Source organism: Saccostrea cucullata, unplaced genomic scaffold, assembly GCF_032062105.1.
Source record: "Saccostrea cucullata isolate Sc308-1 unplaced genomic scaffold, CSIRO_AGI_Scuc_v1 ctg406, whole genome shotgun sequence".
NCBI lineage: Eukaryota > Metazoa > Mollusca > Bivalvia > Ostreida > Ostreidae > Saccostrea > Saccostrea cuccullata.
This window is the reverse complement of record NW_026930103.1, coordinates 428194-451023: the sequence shown is the minus strand read 5'-3', so window position 1 is coordinate 451023 and position 22830 is coordinate 428194. Positions and strand designations below refer to the sequence as shown.

General features: G+C 32.7%; 1 protein-coding gene across 1 annotated transcript; it reads right to left on the bottom strand.

Annotated features, from left to right (window-relative positions):
* Positions 1-8265: 8265 nt before the first annotated feature.
* LOC134282878 (N-alpha-acetyltransferase 35, NatC auxiliary subunit-like) lies at positions 8266-22628 on the bottom strand. Its single transcript, XM_062765277.1, has 20 exons — positions 22547-22628; positions 20370-20498; positions 19655-19769; positions 18987-19061; positions 18554-18721; positions 17761-17871; positions 15719-15769; positions 15301-15384; positions 14976-15093; positions 14473-14651; positions 14252-14311; positions 13370-13476; positions 12467-12632; positions 11454-11632; positions 11040-11125; positions 9674-9792; positions 9232-9372; positions 8933-9055; positions 8741-8821; positions 8266-8527 (listed from the first exon to the last, which is right to left on the bottom strand). The coding sequence occupies exons 1-20, from the start codon at positions 22585-22587 to the stop codon at positions 8468-8470; spliced, it is 2193 nt and encodes a 730-aa protein (XP_062621261.1). The 5' UTR covers positions 22588-22628; the 3' UTR covers positions 8266-8467.
* Positions 22629-22830: the final 202 nt, after the last annotated feature.

Below are 22830 nucleotides of genomic sequence, written 5' to 3'. Positions count from 1 at the left end.
TGAGATCTACATTATGGACCTCCCGAACACTCCAGTGGTGGGACGAGGTGCCTAGCAGGAGTAAGCATCCCCTATCGACAGTTCATTTTGCAGTGTGCTGTATTAATTGATCAGGTAGACGGAGTAACCCGTAGTCAAATTGAGTTTAAAACATTGGTCTTATTATTATTTGCAACAGCTAGGAAAACATTAACTTTAATTAATGTTCCTAACTTTGTAGATAAAAATTGAGGAGAGTTGTATGTCAATAATATTTTATATACGAACTTTGCTATTTTTATTTATTTTCAGTCCTAATAATTTCTGGTGATTTTTTTTATGAATCATTGATTCACATGAAGATTGGTGATGGAGGAAGGAACTCGACATGGTTTAACCTCTACGTTACGTGATTTTCTTTCAAACTTCTATATATGTCAATCAAATAAAAAGCAGACCTTGGAATTCTATTTTCAGCATTGGTAATTTTTTTCTTTCTAAATTTACCACTTTTATATCAGTTATAAAATTTATGTTTACAGATTTATGATAAAATTATGGAAGCTTGATACATTAAGAAGTATTGTGCTTCTTTCAGTAAAATAAGATTTTTTTTATTGACATAACATTTATTACTTAGTTAGGTACCTAGGAATTTAGAATAGTGGTCCTATATATTAAAGTAAGCAAACTTCAGGTTACTAGGCTTTTGGAGAAAATCAAACATTTTTACCTTCAATTGCCTTCAGGACAAGTTCAGGTTGAGAATCTATTTCCATATACCACTGCACATGATAAAATTTATTAAATTTAAAGGACATTCTCAATTATAATCCCAAAAAAGAATGGGATTCTGAGAAATTGTATATAGAAGTTCAGGGAACCAGGTTTAAAGTCTTAAGTTTTCTTCTGAAATGAAACAGACGAGGTGTCTAGATAATGGATGTAACTGTAAAGTGGTTACAATTAAACTTTCATTCTGTATAATAAGGTTTTCTACAACAGAGCTGGGGTTCCGTTCTTCCTAATGAAATTACCATTCATAGTGTCAATTGCTTCAAAAATAAACTAAGGAAATTAAATGCATAAAAATTACTTTTTTGTGAGTTATAGGAGAATCATTTTTAAAGAAAGTATAAATTAAATCAAAATTAATTATTTTCAAAGTTACACAAAAGAGCTGTTTAAAATTTCTCAGATTTCTAGATAAACCCTACGTTTGTCTTTCCCCCCGAGAATAGTAAATAAACATGCAGATACAAATTTTGAAAAGGAAACTAAATATTAGTGAAAATCATATATGATCACTTTTGAAAGAATTTTTTTTAAAAGGGTAAATAAAGGGAACATTTGTCGATCTCGGTAATAATATCAACAATGAGATCTACATTACGGACCCCCAAAAACTCCATTGGTGGGATGGAGTGCCTAGCAGGAGTAAGTATCCCCTATCGACAGTTCATTTCGCGTTGTTCTATATTCATTGATCAGTTAGACGGAGAAATCTGTTGTCAAATTTAGTTTAAAACAATTGCCTAATTATTAGTTACAGCATGAAAAATTTCAAAGTTCCTAAATAAAATTGAAAAGGAAAATATCTCACTTTTATATACAGAACTTTGATAAAATTTATTGCTATTCTTTACAGCAACATAATTTCTGGTGATTTTTATGAATCATTGATTCACAGGAAGATTGGTGATAGAGGAAGGAACTCGACATGGTTTAACCGCAAAGAAACGTGATGTTCTTTCAAACTGTCTATATATGTCAATCAAATAAAAAGCAGACCTTGGAATTCTATTCTCAGCATTTGTGATTTTTTTCTTCTAAATTTACCACTTTTATATCAGTTGTAAAATTTATGTTTACAGATTTATGATGAATATATTAAGGTCTTGGGGAAGTTTGATACATTACGAAGCATTGGGTCTCTTTAAGTAAAATAAGAATTTTTTAATTAATGACATTACCTTCCTGTTATTTTTTTCCCCTTTGAAAAGGTTTTTTGTTAGGTGCCTGGCAGATTCTAGAATAAAAATTTAGTGATCCTACACATTGAGTTAGCAAAGGTCAGGTTACTAGGCTTTTGGAGAAATCATATTCTTTTACCCTCAGTTGCCTTCAGATTGAAAATTGAATTTCATACCACAGCACATCTATAAGACATTCTTATATTCCAAAATACGAATGGGCTTCAGCTGTGAAAATTGTAGGACTCTTTTTCGTTTGGGTTGATGTTTCTTGTGTCAATATAACAGCTAGGTTATAGTTTGTTTGTTTTGTCTGTTTGTTTGTTCGTTTCTTATTTCAAAGATTTGTTTTAACAATCGTAACTTATTTGCACCGGTGTTTATAATCATGTTTATACTAAATAGACTTTTGACTTAAACCCTCCTTGTTTTTATTTGTTAAGATAAGAAAATTTTTAATATATGCACTAATCTGAGATGGCGATCGATCAATACTAAAAATACGCGTCGTAATAAACTATATACTGTCAAATGATATGAATTATATTGTTCTGAGTCGTAAAATGTTTTTAAAATAATAACTGAAGATAAATAATTTTGTATTCATTTATTAGCAATAAGAAACATGTTAAAGGATAATGATGGAATGGTGTCAAAAACAGGGACCTGAGACATAAAAAATAAAACCAAAACGGCCATACGGGGATGAAGAAAGATTTTGATATCATCTTATTCATGTTATTCTAAATAAATTTACTTAGTTCTAAAATTTGAATTTAAAAAAAATCAAATGACGGTAAAATCTGGCAATTAACTGATCATTCGGACTACTTATTTGATTATATATTGGAACATCAGAATTCTCGTGCAAAGAAGTTAAATTATTTTGCCAGTCCACGTGATGGTAAAGCATACGATTATCTGATAGTTAATCAAAACTTTTTGCGGTCGTCTTGGTTATTTTCGGAGAAATATGATAAGCAAAGCTTGTGAATACCAAATTGTTCAAGGTATATTTTTCTAATGAAAGTATTTCACTTTTACAAAATCGCAAAAACAAGCGGGGGTGGAAGACATAAATACGATTATCTGATAGTTAAGCAAAACTTTTTGAATTTTCGGAATAGTGGATATTTTTAAGTAAAAAAAAAGTTGTGCTTACACAAAACGCACAATTCTGAAATCGTTAAAGGAGGGGGTTTAATAACATGAGAATGTTTTATTTACTTATGAATCGTATGTGTTTAGAAGCATTTTTAAACACAAAATTTTCATACAATAATTGCTACAGAATGAATTAATCAAACAAAATTGTTCAAATTACAGCAAGCAGTGCAATAAAAGACTTTCTTAAAAACATTTCGTAAGTTCTTTTATTGATAATCAGTTATGCTTTATTGAACATGGTCGTCGAACAAGGCAAACCTTGACCCAGTGACATTCAATTTTTTGTCCCCCACTTTCGCGAAAGCAAGGGGACATTCAATTTCATTTGTCTGACAGTGTCCTTCGTCAGTCTGTACGTCTGTCCGTCTGCCACAAATACTTTTAAGTTTGGTCATATCTTTTGAATGAGAAGAGATATGTATTACATGTGACAAGACCTTTCTAAATACACTATGATTTTTGACCCCTCGACCTTGTTGAGTTTGACCTACTTTTCAAAAATTTAAACATTACTTTAAATTGGCAATAACTTTTGAATGGGAAGAGATCGTTCTTTTATATTAAATATATGGTTTACCTGTTACAAGACCTTTCTAAATACATTACGATTTTTCTTTACCTCGTGACCTTGAGGTTTAATCTAATTTTAAAAAATCTTTTACCTTGGTCATGACATTTCAAAAATGTTATTTTTTCCATATACATCTTTTGATTGAGAACAGATAGGACTTTTATATTTGACATGTGCATTACCTGTGACAAGGTATTTTCAATCATGCTATGATTTCTGACCATTGAACTTCATGTTTGACCTAAATTTAAAAAAATCAACTTTGGTGATAACTTTAGAATGACACAATATGCCATAAATAATGACATCTCACCCATAAAGACACCGAAAGGAGGGGGGCCACAATTCTTTGAATTTGCTTGTTCGAATTAAAATTTCAATTTTTTTTCCTTCAAGTCTCCTAAACGTAAAAGTGTTAACGCTATGAATTATTTTTAGACTGCAAAATTTATATCCCAACTTTGTTATACATTATGGGAAAGTTCCAGACGGTGTTTTTGCAAATTCGATCTTAATCTATTTTATTGTCGCTTTGATGGTAAACGGAAAAGAGAATTTTGTGTTTTGTTTAGATCAATTCGTCTTCTTTTTCAGTTTTTATTCTGTTTTGCGTTTTTTGACGAATAAATGGCGAAAGGAATACCGGGCGCCATCATATATCTCTAATTTTTTGTGTTCCAAGGTTTTTAATTTCTGATTTTTTCAGTAACAATAAACACACACACACACACCCTCCCTCACACACACACACACACCCTCACACACACACACACACACACATAAACAGAAAATTAACAGGAAAATTTTTCATAAGCTAGATATTAACCTCCAAATTAATTTTTTTCAATTGTGTTATATCATTATAAAAATATGTTTATAGCAAAATCAAACAACAAATAACTTCAAAGATATTCTAATAATGCTGTGCAAAAATTTTAGTGATTAAGAATGTAAAATTCAAATTAATACACAAATGTGCAGTTTATGTGATTGAATTTTATTTAAGAATTCTAGTTTTGAAAAATGGATCTTAACTTTTTTTTGAGATTGCATCACCATAACTGTGATGCATCTTTAAATAAACACGTACTCAAATTTATTCGTACATTTAGAGCGTCATGTTTGAATTTTTCAGGCCAAAACTATTCATTTAAATTTAGTTATGACGAGTGGGGTTTCCAAATAATCTAGAATAACAGGATGCATGTATTTCTCCACGTTTCCATTATATCTTCTGTCCTGGGACATTTTATGCAAATCTATTGTCACACCTAACATTCTAAAATTCTCAATCTCTTTGATGAAATATGTGGAGATAAACGAACAGTATTCAAGCTCAAAACAATACAAATTCGGAGCAGAGCAAACACGGATCTCCAAAACATCAGAAGTGGGATCAGGTGCCATAGAGGAGTGGGCATCCCCCAGTCGACCAGTCACACCCGTTGTGTGCTCCTTGTCATTCGGGATATAAAAGAAAAATCTATAGACAATTCAGTGTGTAAATAATGGTTAAACAAATGGTATGAAAAACGTCAGTCTGTATTTGACTTAATGATAAATTTACCAATTGCAGCTTATAAGTATGATTGGCACTGAAAATAAAATGTCAGGAAACTTTCATCAAAGAATTTTCATTTGAAAATCTATGAAACATCGAAGAATGTTACCTCTAAATATTCTATCTGAAAACAAAATTGGGTCTTATGACTAATATAACCCCGAATTTTATTATCAAGTTGAAAATCGTGGGAGGAGCAAGGGCTTTTATACTCAGGGCATTTATTCATTGTGACAAGATCTTTCCTTGGGCACCATTAATTTTACACTTTGACCTCGACCTTGGAGATTGACTATTTCAAATACTATTTAATCTTGGGTATAACTCTTTTACATGTGTATTCCTTGTGGCAAGACCTAAGAGATTTACCAATTTTTTTTTTACCTCTTCACTTTGACCTTGGAATTTGACTTGCATTTGATCTGTCTTTTTGTACTTTGGGAGGAACAAACAACATTGGAATCTGATTTTTTAAGTTCGATCTGTCTGTCCGTCCGTTCGTCTTTCTGATTGTTGTAACACTTTCGTTTCTGCAAGATAACTCGCGAAGCCTTTGAGCGTTTGCAATATTTTTACATAATTCCCTATGACCTAAAGTTGACCCATAATGACCTCGACGTCAAAATGTTAAAGGTCAAGATCATAAATTCTGTCTGTTTTAACACTTTCTTAAATTCCGTAAGATATCTCAAGAAGTCTTTGAGAGCCTGCAATGAATTTCTACGTAGCAACTCCTGTGGCCTAAAGATCGCCACTTATTTTGAGACCAAAGGTTAAGGGTATAAATTCATACATTCTGTCTGTGTGTAACACGTTTGCTTCCAGGCGATATCTCAAGAAGCTTTTGAAATGAAATTTTATACCTTTACTTACTATTGCCCCGCCCACCCCCTCTCGATGTGTCCCATCCAGTTTATAAATATTTTATATAAAAAGAATCTTTTTTACACATTTGCTTCAGTATAAACATTTAATAATTCTGCAAATCCGACGGAGGGTCTGACACGCCCAATCCCCGATCTGCGTATGCTCTTCTCTTTTTTTCCATTGAGCAGGGGACACAGATTCTCTGAATTACCTTTTCTCTCTGTCTCTCTCACAGTTTTACTCAATAACAATACATCATTTTTCCGTGTTTTAAACAGGCATCCATCTTAAAATTATAACATTTCTAACAAAGTACACCTAAAATGCATGTAATGTATTGCAACCGACACAATATATTACCATTTTCTGAAATTCATATTCCATAAAGTTTATTGACATGCATTTTATAGCATTCAAGGCAAAAGTATTTATCTTGTCCATATCAAGGTCAATACAACTTTTGATTAGGAAACCCGCGCATGATTATTAGTCATGAAAGAGGTACATCAATCTCACTTCTTAACCCAAAGCAGGGACACGCCTGGGATATGGATTTGTTTTCAATTTGTAACTACACGTAAATAAAATATAGAGTCTAAGACCTTATCTAGGATAATAAATGTGAGCATTTATTTTGATATTTTCTAAAGCAATCTGAAATGTATTATTCGCCAAACCTTATGTACATGTAGTGTGGCATTCAACATTTTGAAAATTGCATTTTGTAAAACTATAAAATAAACCCTCAGTTATGTTTTCCAAAAGGATATGGAAATAACGAACAGTATTCAATCTCAACGTCCATTAAACAAATATACAAAATAAGAGCAGAAAAAACACGGACCTCCGAAACATCAGAGGTGGTATCAGGTGCCATGGAGGAGTGAGCATCCTCTGCCGACGGTCACGCCCGCCGTGTGCTCGTTGTCATAATCAAGAAATAACGGAAAAAAATCCGTGGTCAATTCAGTGTATAAATAATGGACTAATAGTTGGTATGAAAAACGTCAAGCATTTCATTCAATGATAAATTGTATTTGCTGACAAGGTCATTGTAACCATAGAATTTACCTTTAAACAACTGTTGATATTCTTGTTTCATCAACTTGCTTGTCAATAATTTACCTCAAGAAATTGTTCATACGTAGAGCATGCAAACAGCAGTCATGGACTTGGACCCAAATGTGGCGACCCAAATGGACTTCTGTGGACTTACTTTCAAAACTAGAATGCATCGATACATTTAAAATGAAATTATTTATTTTTGGATTTAGATATAAATATTGTTGAATATTCAGAATAAATAAAATAAATGCTGCTGAATGTGTTTTATGTTTATTACAAACATTCAAAATATTGTACAGAAAAAAATGCGTACTTTATTCATTACATCTAAGCGAATTATTTTTTTAAAAATATTAGTTTACCAATCGGAAAGTTTCACAAAGTTTTAATCTTTTTGAGTAAATCAGGTACGAAGCAACAGGACCCCCCCTCCCTATTTTCCAGAGATAACTTTTTACTATTGAAAATGTTCATTGATAGGCCGACCCCCCCCCCCCACACACACTTTCAAAAACGATGCTACATCACTATAAATAATTATTATAATTTAGTCCATTTGGATCGCCAATTAAGTCCATTTGGGTAAATCGACGCACCCGTCATTGTCTAAAAGTTTTACATTTTTCACTGGACCATGATTCAAGATGATCCAAGAAATGGAATAATTTTGATGTTTTTATCTTGTATTTACAGATACTAGTCAAGCTAGGCTCATTTTATCAATTAGCAAAATACTACTCGTCTCATGCAGATGCTGTGTATTCTAAAAACTTGCCTCATAAATGTTATCTTTAAGTTTCTTTTAGTAAAGTTGGTTGCTTAAAACATTGTCTAGACTAGAATGTTGTTGACCTTGGACAACTTCATCAACACCAGCAGTTCCTGGATTTGAAAAGTTTTACGTATCTATTTTTTACTATTTATCTTCCCCAAATTCAGTTTTTGGGACATATTTATTTTTATCTTGTCAATTTCTCCTACTGTTGCTTTCAACTGATCAATCAATATGATTCAGCGTTCAAATGTTACCTATTTATACCTAAGTATGTGTAATAATAATAATGTATGACAGAACACATATACAGATTCAATGCCAATTTTTATTGCTTCACACACTATCACTCACTCTGGTTCACCACAAAACACACTGTAATTGTCAATGGAATTCCTCCTACAGTTTCCCCCAAAACTCTCTTCCTGTTTCTCTCTGACATCAGAACTTCCTGTCACATGACTAATGAAAATTTTTTTTTTTTTTTCCCTCTGAACTAAAATTTTGGCCAGCTATACCATCTTAATGGTTGGATATACTGGGTGTATGGAGAAGTCAAATATCGGAGGATCCTTAAAAAAAATTAAATAAAAAATATTTTAATTTGGAGTACTTTTCTGCTTATAGATTAGAAATAGGTTTATACTGTAATGAAGAAAATTAAAGTAAAAAGCCTTTCTTCTCAGTGCAAAAATTGAAGAAAAACTTTTGTTCATATAAAATAATCAAAATTTGTCTATAATCTATTTTAACAAACTGCCATGAACTCAGAAAGGACTACTTACCTGTGAATCTTGCTTGTGTCCTCCCATTAAAATTTTCATCACTACAAAATTTACTTTGGCCACCTTAATCATTGCTTGTACCTGAAATAGTCAAAAGACATTTTGAGAACTTCAATTATATATGTCACCCTAATCAAGAATGTTTGAGAATCAAAAGTCATTAAAAGGGATACATAGACTAGATAGCTGTACCTCATCAGAAGGGTTGTGGAAGCTCTCCAGTAAAACTTTAGCCTGGTGGAAGCATTTACAGGAAGCCCCATACAGATTGATAGCAGTGGCATCTGGTTCATACCGCTTCAGATCAGACATTTCCTAAAACATACATAACAAACACATTCTTGAAGAACCGACCAACAAAATGGAAGATGGGCAGGAAACAGTAAAAATTGTTCTCTTTTATAATCTTTTATATAATCTTTTATGAATTGTTTGCCTTATTATTCAAACAAAACACAAATTCAATATTTTTATTCATTTTAAGATCCTACCTTATACTGGGTATAGTGTATATAAGGCGGTGTTGACACGTTGGTGAAGGGTTGGAAGCGATGGGAGAATCGAACCTCCTCATTGTCAAACTGAAACTCGGGCTGCTGCATCTTACCATCCAAACGAAAGCCCATCACAGCCTGAATGAGGAAGATCAGCAAAAATTATCAACAATATTAAGGTTTCATGCAGTAACAATTATACTGTAGAAGCACATATTTCAGAAAATTTCATCAATTTGTGATCTGAAAGGGTTTTGTGTGGAGTAAATTTTGTTGTGTCTTATTTATATCTTAAACTTGACAGACATTTAATCCAAAATGAATTTTAAATAAAAAAATATCAATCATTTATTTTTCCCCTTTCAAGTGTTCCAACTGGAATATTTTCTGAATTGTGATAGTCTTTGCTTTTAATGTCCAAATCCTACTGCCCCCTCACCTTATAATACCCCCCAAACATCTGCTGTCCTGCTTGAGCGAGGGTAATTTCTTTGTTCAGTGTTTTGATTCTCTTCCTTTTCTTGTTTTTCTTGTTACTTCTACCCTTCTGTTGGCTATCTGTAAACAAAATATAAAAGATTTATAAGATGTAAAGGGGGGAGGGGGGGTTACCATAACATCCTTCCAACTCCTCTTGAGTCTTCCAGAAAAAATAATTTTAATTTCCTTTCAGTAAATAAATTGAAGATTTTTTAGGCATATATATGCATGCCAGTTAATAAAAAAATGACTGGTATTATATCAGCACTATCAATGAATGAAGAGGTAAAGATATCAGTGGTCAATCTCCAAAAATATTAACCTGTGTACAGGGCATTAATCACAAAGCCCCAGAAATTCCAGAGGCTGGGTCAGGTGCCTAGGAGTGACACCCACCATGATTCAAAACATTAAGTATTGATCAGTAGACATTCCAAAGTCAAATTTAGTATAAATTTCAAACAAAGGCCTAACAATTGGTGTGAGAAAATGTCAGAAGCATCCAAGTCTGTTTCATGATTCTAGAATTTGGGCCTCCTTACCAAAAAAAAAAAAAAAAAAATTCACAATATATTGAACTTTGGATAAAACTTTCTTTTTTAAATTAATTCTAAAGTGAATGCTTCTTTTTTAAAATAATGCAGAAAAACATATTTATGTATGGAATTTTTTAAAAGAACATTTATTTTCCAAGTTTTTACAATCTTTGTCTTTGATCTTAAACTTAAGCTCTTTTGTAAAATGTGCACCTGGATTGTATTAATTTTTTTTTTTTACCTAATTCTTTTTTTTCAAAAAATCCCTTTCGACATATGAAATGTATGTCATGAAGACAGGTCATTGACTGTCTGCTCCCACTGACACAAATCTATTTTCGGATATTATATCATAGCTACATACATGTATAAATATATGTATGTAGGATACAAATATATAAATTCACCTGAACTGCAAGACATGACTCAAAATTTGTGATGAATGTAGTTTTACTCCATGTAACTTACACAAGAACATAAATCTTTTCTTTATTTCTTTAATTTTTTGGTTATTTATTTGTCACAACCATTCATTTATCATGATTTTTTTTTTCAAATTTGTATATCAAAAGATCGAGATTCTAAATTTAAATGACTCTCTCTGAATTACAAGTTCTTTGAAAATACATTTCTAGGAGGATCAATCAGTTTTCACATGAATTACATTTTAATTTTTTTTAAGGTCAAGAAGTCAAAATTTAAGTGCAACATGAAAGCAGGTTTGAAAATATCAATCAAAAAGAAAGTAATTCTGGTAAATGTTACAACATGCTCTAAAATGATACCTACCAGCCATGGTTTCATTTTCTAACAAGAAGTTGTCAGCTCTATGTAGAGTGTTGATTAACCATGAGAACAGCATTTCATAAAGATACCTACAAAGAATATGAAAATTAGAGAAAATAAGTATGCTGTGCATTTAGTTAGGACAAAACTAAATGTATCAAACAGATTTTAAGCTAAGAAGACAATAGGGACTAAATCACACTTGAATACATCCTGGTATCCAAAATTAAAAAGATCGTGCCACCAGTATGAAAAAAATTAAAGAAACTTTTAATGATGAATCACAATGAAATATTAAAGAATAGACATCCAAAATGTGGCACAGCAATGGATATATTAATCAAACGAAAACATGATCAACATTTGTTTTAGCCTCTTTCCTAAAAATAAATCAGGCGACAGGTAGACAATTCTTACCAGTAGACATAGTGATACTCATAAGTAGCATACAGCTCCAGTTCAAACCCAGCTAACAGATAGCTGATCATGGCCTGCAATGTGTGGTACAGGACCCAGTTCCCCAGACAAGCAATGTGCTGGCGATTCGGCTCCATCTTTATCAGGATCTGATGGAGGCAAGCATCCACCTTGTCTGCCTGTTAGGTAAAAAAGATATTAGGGATACTAGGGTATACATTTCATATTAAGGATATGAAATGTGATGAATGAAACATATGGAGATATGAAGTAACTTTTCTTCTGTGGTCAACAGTGGAAGGGAGGTTACTCTAATTTGAAACTGAGAAAATGCTTCAATATTGCATACATTTTTTTATGATGATTTTATGCTTCATTGAAACCTAGCTTACATGTGTAAAATTATTATTTAGTTCTTATTTAATCTGATGATCCGTTCAAATTAAAATTTAATAAGGTAGGCGGCCAGTATACTAATTTCAAGTGATATTCAAAAAGTTACCACATAATACTAGTAAATGAAATTCAATTTTCTTTCCTCCATAATTGCAAGATTAGCAATTGTCATCAGATCATAGAAATAAACACCAATGCCATGCATCAGATTAAAAATATCTCAATTTTCAAAGGGGGAATCAGTACTGCAGAGGTCAATACAATAATACATCATGGTTCTCCCCATCTGTCACCTGGTGGTTCAAGAACTGCAGACCATCAATAAAATAGGTCTTACAATAATGAGCAGTATTTTTAGTTCTCTTAAATCTTTCAATTTCATAAAAACCAGGCAAAGGTTATAGAAAGAATATTCATCTTCATATCTATTCAATCAAAATATTTTACACAGAGTGTACTGATTTAAAATATGTTAGATAACACTATAACAGAATAACCCCATTAAAAAGGTGTTAAAGTATTTTCTAAAGTAAAAATCAATCAAAAATTTGAGATATTATCTCTGACTGAAATTCTGACAACTCAGATAAAAATTGCACTCCAGTGTACAAACACACCTCTTCTTGCAGTGCAGACAGATCCTCAAGAATGTGTGCCCATTTATCCCTCTGCCTTGCCCGGTTGTGCCCAGTTATCTGGACAAGGGCAGTAAATGGGCGAACGGTCTGTACAAACCAAGCATCCACATACTGCTTAGCCTGGGCATTATTGTAGAGGGCTGACCTGTCAAACAGAAGAAAAAATGCTAGAATAAATAGCCATCAATCAATAATATCTGAGTACAATATTAAATATTTGAATAATTTGAAGTGGTGATCTATTTAATAAAAATCTGTCAATAAGATGCATAACTATCTCCATAATCTGCATTATTGAAAGCAATAAAAATTATTTGAACTTTTATCATTTCATGATTTCTTTTGTGCATAATTAAACTATACTGTAGAAGATGGAGAAATTTTGCTGATTAATACCGCATAGCGGGTTATTTTAGCGGGGTACTAATTTTGGCTTATGCTGGCATTTTGGTGATAGTCTGCTAAAATTGTAATCACTAAAATAGTCGGTACTCTTCTTAGCGTCGATTTGCAAAGAGCTGAAACCTTGCATCCACTAAAATAAATTGCGCCAAAATCATTGGTATACCTTTGAGCAGTCAAAACGCCAAATTTACACCTGCCAAGAAAACCTGCTATACGGTATTGTATACTAAGTAAGAGAGAGAAAAAATAAAGTGCATATACTGTACTTAAAATTAAATGACCTTAAATTCTGCATGAGAATAGGGAAATTTTTTGACTTCATCATAAAATGGGGCAAATTCAAAGAAGACGGTAACATCTCTCTAACACAACTGAATCTATGCAAATTTAAAATGGTGCAAAATTATTTGCAAATGCGAGAGATGAAAAGAATTGATTCAATTCATGAAACAGGGCAAAAGACAACACAAATCTCACTTTTGACTCAGCACTGGAGGTGCAATGAAGTTCCTGATTGTGTCTTTCAGGAAGTCCACCATTGTGTGTACACCAAACACTCGCTTGTTCAAAGGAAGCAGTGTTAACTACAGAAAAAGATGGAATCTTTACAGATATAAATTCAAATCAAACAAATTATGTTCTTCATATTTATTGAAAATTAATCGTATGTAACAAAAAATATTATATAATTATGGACTTCAGTGTAGGTCAATATGTGGTTAGAAGGACTCATGACAATTGATACTGACCGAAGACACAGAAGGTGATAGCGACCGAGCCTGAGAGTGAACATTAACCACATATTGACCATTCACTGAAGTCCATCATAGTTATATTATATAATCACTCAAATTGAATGCACTGACACAGTCCTAACTGAACGGACTTGGCTGTCATTATGTCACAATGGTTAAATTCATGCTTTTTATCTTATGACGTCACGTACTATGTAACTTTAGCGCAACCGAACAGCGTGTCGTGCGATATCATTTTCCACGGACGTGCTTTCGCATCGATATCACAAAAGGAGGAATATCACGTGACGTACTTTCAACCAATGAAAACTACGAAAATGATCTTCTTATATAATATTGAGGCATATTAATCCAATTGCTGTGATATACTGTCCCATCTTGGTTTAGAGTAAACTGCTAATTAAGCTACACAATATTTTTTAAACTGGAATTTTCAATAAATAAATGGTTTCAATTTTTTTCCAGACATTATACTAACCACAGATGAGAAATACAATTTGTAAGTCAGTTCAGTTCCATTCTTCATTTATTTTAAGCTTTACAGCTTATCAGTAAATAAAAATATAAATAAGTCTGTTTAATATACTGAATAGGGGATACTAACCTGTAAAATGGACCTAGATAAAACACAAGGAGAGGATTTACTGAACTCCTGGAAAGCTTCCTGAAATAGGAAAAAACATTAACAAGTCAATCACTTTAAAAATACTAAAATATCAATTCCTTGGGGAAAAATTCTTTTTTTTACTTTGATTTACATACATTTACATCTAAACAAGTATACAAAAGAGTCTGCAGCTGAATCAGAAAATGGTAGTTCTTTACCATAATTATATGGAAAGTGGTGAGTTCTGGTACAGTGGTAACAATCTGAAGGCGGTACAGCAGACCCTCAATGTGGTGGAGGGCATCCTCCCGACTTCTTATCACGGTATAGCGGGGAAATGTGGGGGGTAACAGTCTCTGGTTCACAAGTGGTTCAAAACCCAGAATGGTTGGGTAATCTACATGTAGACATGTTATTTCCTTTTAAAATACAGTGTATACACTTCCTCATAAATTTAATCAGTTTAACTTTCATCTCTGCATCTTAATGTTGTATATCTTTATTATTTGTCAGATCTCTCTGATGATTTTGCTAAAGGATAATATTTAAGACAATTATAAATTATGTAATCTTGCAGGAATCAAATGTTGGCAGTATTCCCAACACAGATCTGACTAAAATGAATAAATATTTTTGAATTCTCATTTTATGAACTGATATCTTTTCAGTTCTAAATACAGACATATTTTAGTAATTTTTTAAAAATATTTGTTCTGCTTACCATTCTTGCCCACTTCCTTATTATCCGGCAGAATGCCCATACAAATGGTGTCCCTGATGGTGGGCAAGAGTTCCAGAAGCTGACCAATCAACTTCTGGGCCTGGGGGATTCCCTCACACTGTAAAAATAGATGAATTTGATAATAAATAAGAGTAAACATTCATTTTTGTGCTAAACATTCTACTGTATTTTCAAACACTTCAAACTCCTCAAAATATGTTCTGAAATTTTGCTTTTACTTTCTCTTTTAATTGGTAACAATTTCTATGATTTATATTTATCTATAGAAATGTTAACTATGAAACTTCTGTTTCATGGCACTAACCTTTTCTTTACTGAATGATAACAGTGTCATAAAAAACAGCCGGAAGAACTTCACTCTTGAAAATAGGGCATTGCATCTTTCATGCTGTTAGAAAAAATAAATATATACATGTAGTCAAACCTGGTTACTTTGAACTCCAGAAGAATGAGATTTATTTTCAGGATATCTAAGAATTCAAGATAATGAGGATAAAACACAGAAAGCGATAGGAACTGCCAAGTCACTTTACCATATGCACTGTATTGATTTCCACTTAGGTGTTTGAGAAAACTGAGTTCAATTGTACATGAAAATAACCCTCACAAAAACAAGTGTTTGGTTTCTATGTATCCCTGCAGAAGCACTTGTCTACTTACAGTGAAGAATCTTATATATAATGTATTTACATAGCAAGAAAACACTGGTTAAATTGATTTACCTCCTGTTCTGTCTGTGCATCTCTCTCCTCTCCCACTTTACTTCTGGTCATCTGAAGAACAAACAATGAGACTATAAGAAAGTAACCAAAACAATTCATGTTTCAACCTACTCCTAATCAACTTCTCTTTCAGAGAAATACTATTAAAGAAAAGTTGGTAGACATTTTATGGCATTTCAGAGAGTTTGATAAATCTTAATTAATTTCTGTCAATGGGTACTGGCTTTGACTAAGGGGGTGATCCTGAGATAGAGAGATTTCCATTAAAGGAATTATTTTGCTCTCAATCTGCACAGCAATTTACTGACAGAAAAGAAACACTTTATTACCTTAGAGGCAACAATGTTTGTGAGGTTAATTTAATTAATTCCCCAAATTTTGATTGATTCAATAAAATTCTACATGTATTTCATAAAAGTATATGATTTCATATTTCTATGTAAAACTTAAAGAATAAAAGAATTACATGTACTTGAAATTCTCTCTCTCTCTCTCTCTCTCTCTCTCTCTCTCTCTCAATACATATCATAAGAATGATGTGCATGCACTTATCTCAACCAGAAATATTGATAAATTAAGTAACTGTTAACCTGCAGGTGACCAGCTTACTAAGAAATGAACAATGCATTGATTATGCAACTGCGTATGAATGAAAAGTTCAGAATCTAGTCCTTCAAAAATCCCATTTTTTTCAATATACAAAATAAAAACACATCCCTTTCTAGAAAATACACATGCTAATCTCTTCATTTTAATTTTTTTCTCATGCTTTCAACGTACAAATAAATGAATCTTATTCTTAAATCGTGGTACAACTGAATATATCATCATTATGTGAAGGTGTACAGAAATTCATCACTTCATTTACAGCTGCAAAATGTTGCATGTAATAGATCACATGTAATATTATTTTTTGCCATTAGGTGTATTGATAATTGCATCATGAAGAAAAGGGAATTTGACGAATTACACTTCAAACGGATTTGCATCGTTACGATAGATCAGGAGAATTCTACCTATCCTTCATATTTAGATGGAAAAGGTCATACATTTTTTTTCTATGTATTGGGAGGTTTCTAGTACCATCCATCAACCAATATAGAAATAAACAAGAGAACATGTATTGAGGATCAAAAATTTGTTTCAAGGCATCACTTGTTGTCAATCAAAATGAGTTTTGTTTCAGACAGGGGATTTCCCTTTTTGTAACAAATTTGTCGACTAGGTAGGGTCATAAGAATGGAAATTCCAATGTGCAAGTCATTCTAATTATCAAAAAGTTGTACAGGTACAATCAATACAGCTGCTGCAAAATCATATTTATATTTATTACTAATGACCATTCATACTCCGTTAGGGACAGTTTTCTAGAGTATAAGTATCATGTTTCTCACCTCCCACAAAGGACAGAGCTTGTTGTGGCCACTTTTAAATAAAACTAATAGGTCTAGAAAATGACAGCGAATTTTGCAGGACCTTGCTTCATCTTAGTTTAACTTGACTTTGGACTTTGTGAAATACATGTATATGTATATTTAAACAACAACTGAAATAATATTGTGACTGTAACATGATGTAAAGTACATAATGTGGAATCATCATTGTTCATGGGGGGTCATTGTTTGTGGATATCGTGGGTCACCCTGATAAACGAATTTACATCCCCTTGAACATTACTTTTTTAAAGCATACTGATTCATTGAATCTCTCAAATAAATGAGTAACCCATGAAATTACATCCTCACGAACAAGTAAAATTTTTCATGCCCAAGACTATTGACCCCCACAAATTAAAATGATTCCATGTTTAGTATACTTAATACATTTTTATACATAAGTTGACCAGTTTTTATGAACTTATTTTTATTACTTAAAGCTAATAGAGTAAAAAGTAAAGACTCACTGCCTTACAAACACTATTGATTTTTCTCAAGCATACAATATCAAATAACAAATCCTAAGACTCTTAAGATTTTATTTTTGAAAACTGACCAAAAACAATTCTCGTAAGTCTAAATTTTTAGTTGTTTTGATTGACTGACCTTGAGAGTTCTGTTGAGGTCATCTTCGACTTCTTTCATCATCCCTGTTGCTCTGGTATCCGTGACATCAGCAGCCATCTTGAAACCATATGTCATACTTTGGAAGTCCTCCTACAAACACAGATTCTTTTTTAAGCATATTTATTACAGACTTTTACATTTCTTTTATGGGAAACCTTATTTTCTACCAGTAAAATTTATGATTTTATCTTTCATCTCAAGTTGCAGTAAAGTTTACAGAACAATTGAATAATTAAATAATCAGACAAACTTTTTTTTTGAACTGATGGATGAGTTGAATCAAATTCTTTGAGACATTAACTAAATGATTATACTGTCTCAATAAAGTCAATATTTATTATTATTGTTTCATTTTCCAAACACTACAACTTTGATGATAATTTTCGAATGATATTGTTTATATGTTGAAGTACAACTCAAAGCATCATTGAAATCATCAGATGAAGCTTTAGTTACTGTATACAAGATTACTTACCCCTACTTCACTTTTTTACGTGTGCAAACACTGTCTGTTTAAGAAACAATGCTGTATTCTTTGAATTCATCCTATTTCATATCTGCCCAATCAGGACAAGGGCCAAAGGGGCAAAAATTAATTGGGGGGGGGGAGGGTTCCCTGTATACAGTATATTGACCTGCAGTGGCGCATGTGTATGAACATGATGACATTTTGTGATAAGGAGATTCTTGCCATTCAGAATTCAAAATTGTACTCACACCAAAAACATTAAATCTATTAAAACAAATTAATTTCAGTAAAAATCATACTCACCTCTTCAAAAACCCCAGCCCTGTTCACCCTGTCCCTGATATGGTCCACCAGTTTCAACATTAGGATGCTGAATGCCTTCAAACATTTGTCCTCAATCACATATGGATTGTGTAGGTACAGATTTGTAAAGACTGTCTGGGCCAAGGAATGACCCTCCAACCATGTGGCCTGTGTACAGTAGAAATGTGAAATGTGAGAAAGATGATAGTACTCTCATGTGTTGTTTATTCTTTCAGTGCTTTTTTCTCAGTGGAATTATGCAAATGGCACATACAGTGTCCAGTAACTTACAGAATTCAAAACAGGAAAAATCTTGTTTTTTGAACTATGGCAATAAACAATGGGTCCTATAATGTAATATATACATCAACAGGTTCCTCATTGTGTATCAACATCATTCCCAATGCAAGCATATAAGAACTACATTGCTTACCAAACAAGCCAGGGATGTGTCCATAATGCCTATCAGTTCTGGAATTGTCAGGTCTTTAATTTTAATGGCCCCACTCTGTAATGAATGCAGAAAAATATGGTTATTTCTCCTCAAGTCTCAATACAAAATTAAATATATAAATTAAACATTATTTTCTATCTAGCTTGTAACACAAGATTTGATTGGTTAGCAATCCGGGAGTAAATTACCTTACTCTCAACTTTACCCGGAGATAAATAACAAGACAATAACAATGCAGTTTTTCTATGATAAAAAGCAAATAACATGACGTCACAATTGGTTGAAACACAGTTGATTGGACTTATGTTTACAAAGAATTTATTTGGGTACATAGAAAATAAATTTGTTATCCAGGTCCAATCAAGGCTGTACGGGGATTTACCCTGGGTTGTATTCCATACACCCTTCAGCCTTCGGTCTCAGGGTGTATGGAATAAAACCCTGAATAATCCCTGTACATTCTTGACTGAATCTGGATAACTAATAATACTCAAGACTTAGATGTCTTCAATATAAACTGTTTTCTCTATAGGGGTTTAAAGGCGTATTTTTAGATGACTTATTATTGAATTTCTTAGCTATAGGTTTGGCTAATTATAACATCTAACATGGTATACATCATATATGACAAACGAGTTGAAATGTACCTCTAAAGCCAGGTCAAAGGTCAGGACTTTCCTCTGTATCTGGTTACACATCATACCAGCATCCATCTTAGGGTCCATCATCTCAATGGCTGACATGGCTTCAAACAGTCCAAATCTGTTAATATTAATTAGGGTGTTAATCATTTTTTAAGGTTAATCCTTTCTGTATTTTTTGTACAATTTTAATGATGCAACAAACATGTCAGTGATTTATCTAGGTTTTTCTAATTTGACTATATATCATTTTTTGTGGAAGGGGGAAAATGGTGAAAAGAGAGAATATGAGAATGACTGCACTACATCAGCACTTGGTGGGAATGAATATACAATGGGAATCCCAGGACATGCTCCCCTCAAAATTTTCAACTTAATGTAACATGGTTGCTGTTAATGGCAGAATTTGAACTTTCACTTCTTTGATTGATGTAAAACCTAGTTACCCAAGGTATGATGGAAATCTCCATTAGGGCGCTTTGAAACAAATGACATCCGAATGATTACAAATTAACCCCCCACCCCACATACACACACATATTTATTTGGGAAATCTAGCATCTGGATCTCTGAAACAAGCCAAGGTGTGATAACTTACCCTGTCTCATGGACTAATTCTCCTCCCATCTTAATCTCTTTTACTGAAGAGTATCACAACTTATACCATATCAAGGAGTTGTCTGAGTTTTGTTCCCTGATGTAATGATGTATCATGACTTACCCTGTGTCATGGAGAAGTTCCCCCATTTGGAGTTCTGAAGCTGATGACATGAATTCATCTGTGATGTCAACCCAGTCATATCGGGGTTTATCTTCAGTCCTTAAGTGGTCACCCTGAGAACTGGGAACACTGTCATGTGAAAAAGATAAAAATTTAATATCATTATACAATATTCTTAAAATTTATGCATAAGAAAGGGGGAAAATGACTACATTAAATTATTTATTTTGGGCTTTTCTATGATGGTGAGAGCAGTTGGTCAGTCAGGTCCTGATGCATAGAGTGATAGACTGTTAGAGAGCTTGTTGATTTAACTGAAACAACTAGGCTGTAGAGGGCAGTTTTTAATGATTTGATGGTTTTAGTGCAAACTATACGGTCTTCAAGCAAGTTCAATTAAATTACAGTTAGGGGTGGGACGATACACACATCTTGCGATACGATACGTATCTCGATATATTGTCACGATACGATACGTATCTCGATATTATGATAAATTACAAAACTATTCAGAAAAATTAGTATTTTATTCCTTTTTTTGTCTTGACATTAAATGAACAAATTATTCTGTATCAAATCATGTTTTCTTTGAAATTAATACTTGAAGTTCATCAATTTCATTGACTAAAACTTTACAAAAACAATAATGCATGTACATACTATTATTACCAAATTACTATTCACTAATTCAGAAGTTGTTTACAAATAGTTGTGTAGTTTATCAGAGAAAACTGACTAAAAATTCATTTTAAAAAAATCGATCACATTTACATTTTTATTAATTCACTGCTGAAAGTCTGTAGCCAAGTTGAGATTACAAAAAAAAAGTTCAAGATGGACTAACAATTAATAATATCAAATGTTCTGGAAACGATATTTTCTGTGTATAGCACGCATTACATACTGAACTTTTCTTGTCCAATCTTCCGAGGCTGCTAAAAAGAGATAATGTTTTACCCCTAACCAACGACTTATTAGTTCTAAAGTGTGTTTTCAATATCAACATCATCTCTTCGCTCGTACAAGCCGCCATTTTCCAAGGTCAGGTACTTTCATTTTCAGTTTTTGGATAGGTCGTTCGTGTATCGTTTCGTACTGATATTTGAATGCTTGTATCGTAAACCGTATCTTGGAGGAAAATATCGATATGTATCGGTGTATCGGTATATCGTCCCACCCCTAATTACAGTGTCCACATTAAGGAAAATTGTACTAGTTTTTGTTTGCAGTACCTCTTCTAAGCTTTTTCCATATATATTCCTTGCACTTTTATAATTTTGTCACTGATAGTGAATGTATATAGATTTAAATCTTTACAGATCCTACACCCCTGTAAATGGTGGAGTTATAATATATCTCTGTTATAAGTGTCTGTGATTTTACAAATTTCTTTTTTCATTCACATAAAACAGCATATATAAATGCATTCACACAAATGCAGTGCAAGTTTTACACATCCACTTCAAATACGATCTATGGATCATAATATGTTGACGGTGTGACCGTTAGGGCCAGCGCAGATACTTATCCAGTTTTCATTTAGATCAGGCTCGTCAAACCGCACGTGACATTCAACGCATCTAAGACTCTGACGTCACGTTGCATTATCAAACTGAAGCTTGAACAGAGCTGATTTGAAATGAAGAACCGTTTAATAGACCATTTTTCTGCAACAAATTCATTAAATCAATGCAAGTTTATTATTTGTTTAACTTTTTTGTTTTTATTCTCGCGAGAACGTTGCTTTAGCCTTGTGTAAGAAGCGATGCATTGTGGGTCCAAATTACTGCATCAAAAAATTCTATCAAATGAATGTGCAGTTGTCAAAATTCTCTCTTCACCCAGGCATTGCTTTAAGAGCTCGCAGTGACCTGCGTCGATTCGCGACGCTTGCTGCGCTCGCTATTAAAACCTGGATAGCTTTTCCTTTGAGAAAACAATATCAAAATTCTATCATCAAGTGTAACTGCAAATGCAAAGCCTTTCATATGACAAGGTGTGCATCTGCAAGTTTCATGCTTGTGCATGCATTACATTAATGTCCGACCTGTTTGTGAACACACTGAACAGTGTGTACATCACAGAACATAAATTTAACATCAGTACTTTCATCTTAAAAACTTGAACAAATAAATTACGTGCAATAGATGCAGAAATAAACCTTTGTTTGTCATTACCTTGGTGGTTGTGTTTCCCCTTCCATGGTGCGTGTTGACATGCACAACGCATGCGTAAATTAAAATGAAAGTAAAGGGCAAACTAATTACTCCTTCAATGTAAAATAGACAACTCTTGAAACTTAATTTATCATATTTTGCATTTATGTGATTGATTTACCTTATTTTTCTTATCAAAATATACAAAAATAATTACATTTAGAAAATATTTAATGTAATACACTACATAAATTTAAAAAAAAAATCAGATGTAGAAATAAGAACCTACAATATTATAGTAGACA

Excerpts from the sequence above, each read along its gene's own strand:
- LOC134282878 (XM_062765277.1), bottom strand. The coding sequence starts at position 22,587 with ATGTCAACACGCACCATGGAAGGGGAAACACAACCACCAAG. Across the intron at positions 15,385-15,718 it reads ATGCACAGACAGAACAGGAG|CATGAAAGATGCAATGCCCT; the intron begins GTAAATCAATTT and ends TTTTTCTAACAG. Across the intron at positions 9,793-11,039 it reads AGAAAATGAAACCATGGCTG|ATAGCCAACAGAAGGGTAGA; the intron begins GTAGGTATCATT and ends TTTTGTTTACAG.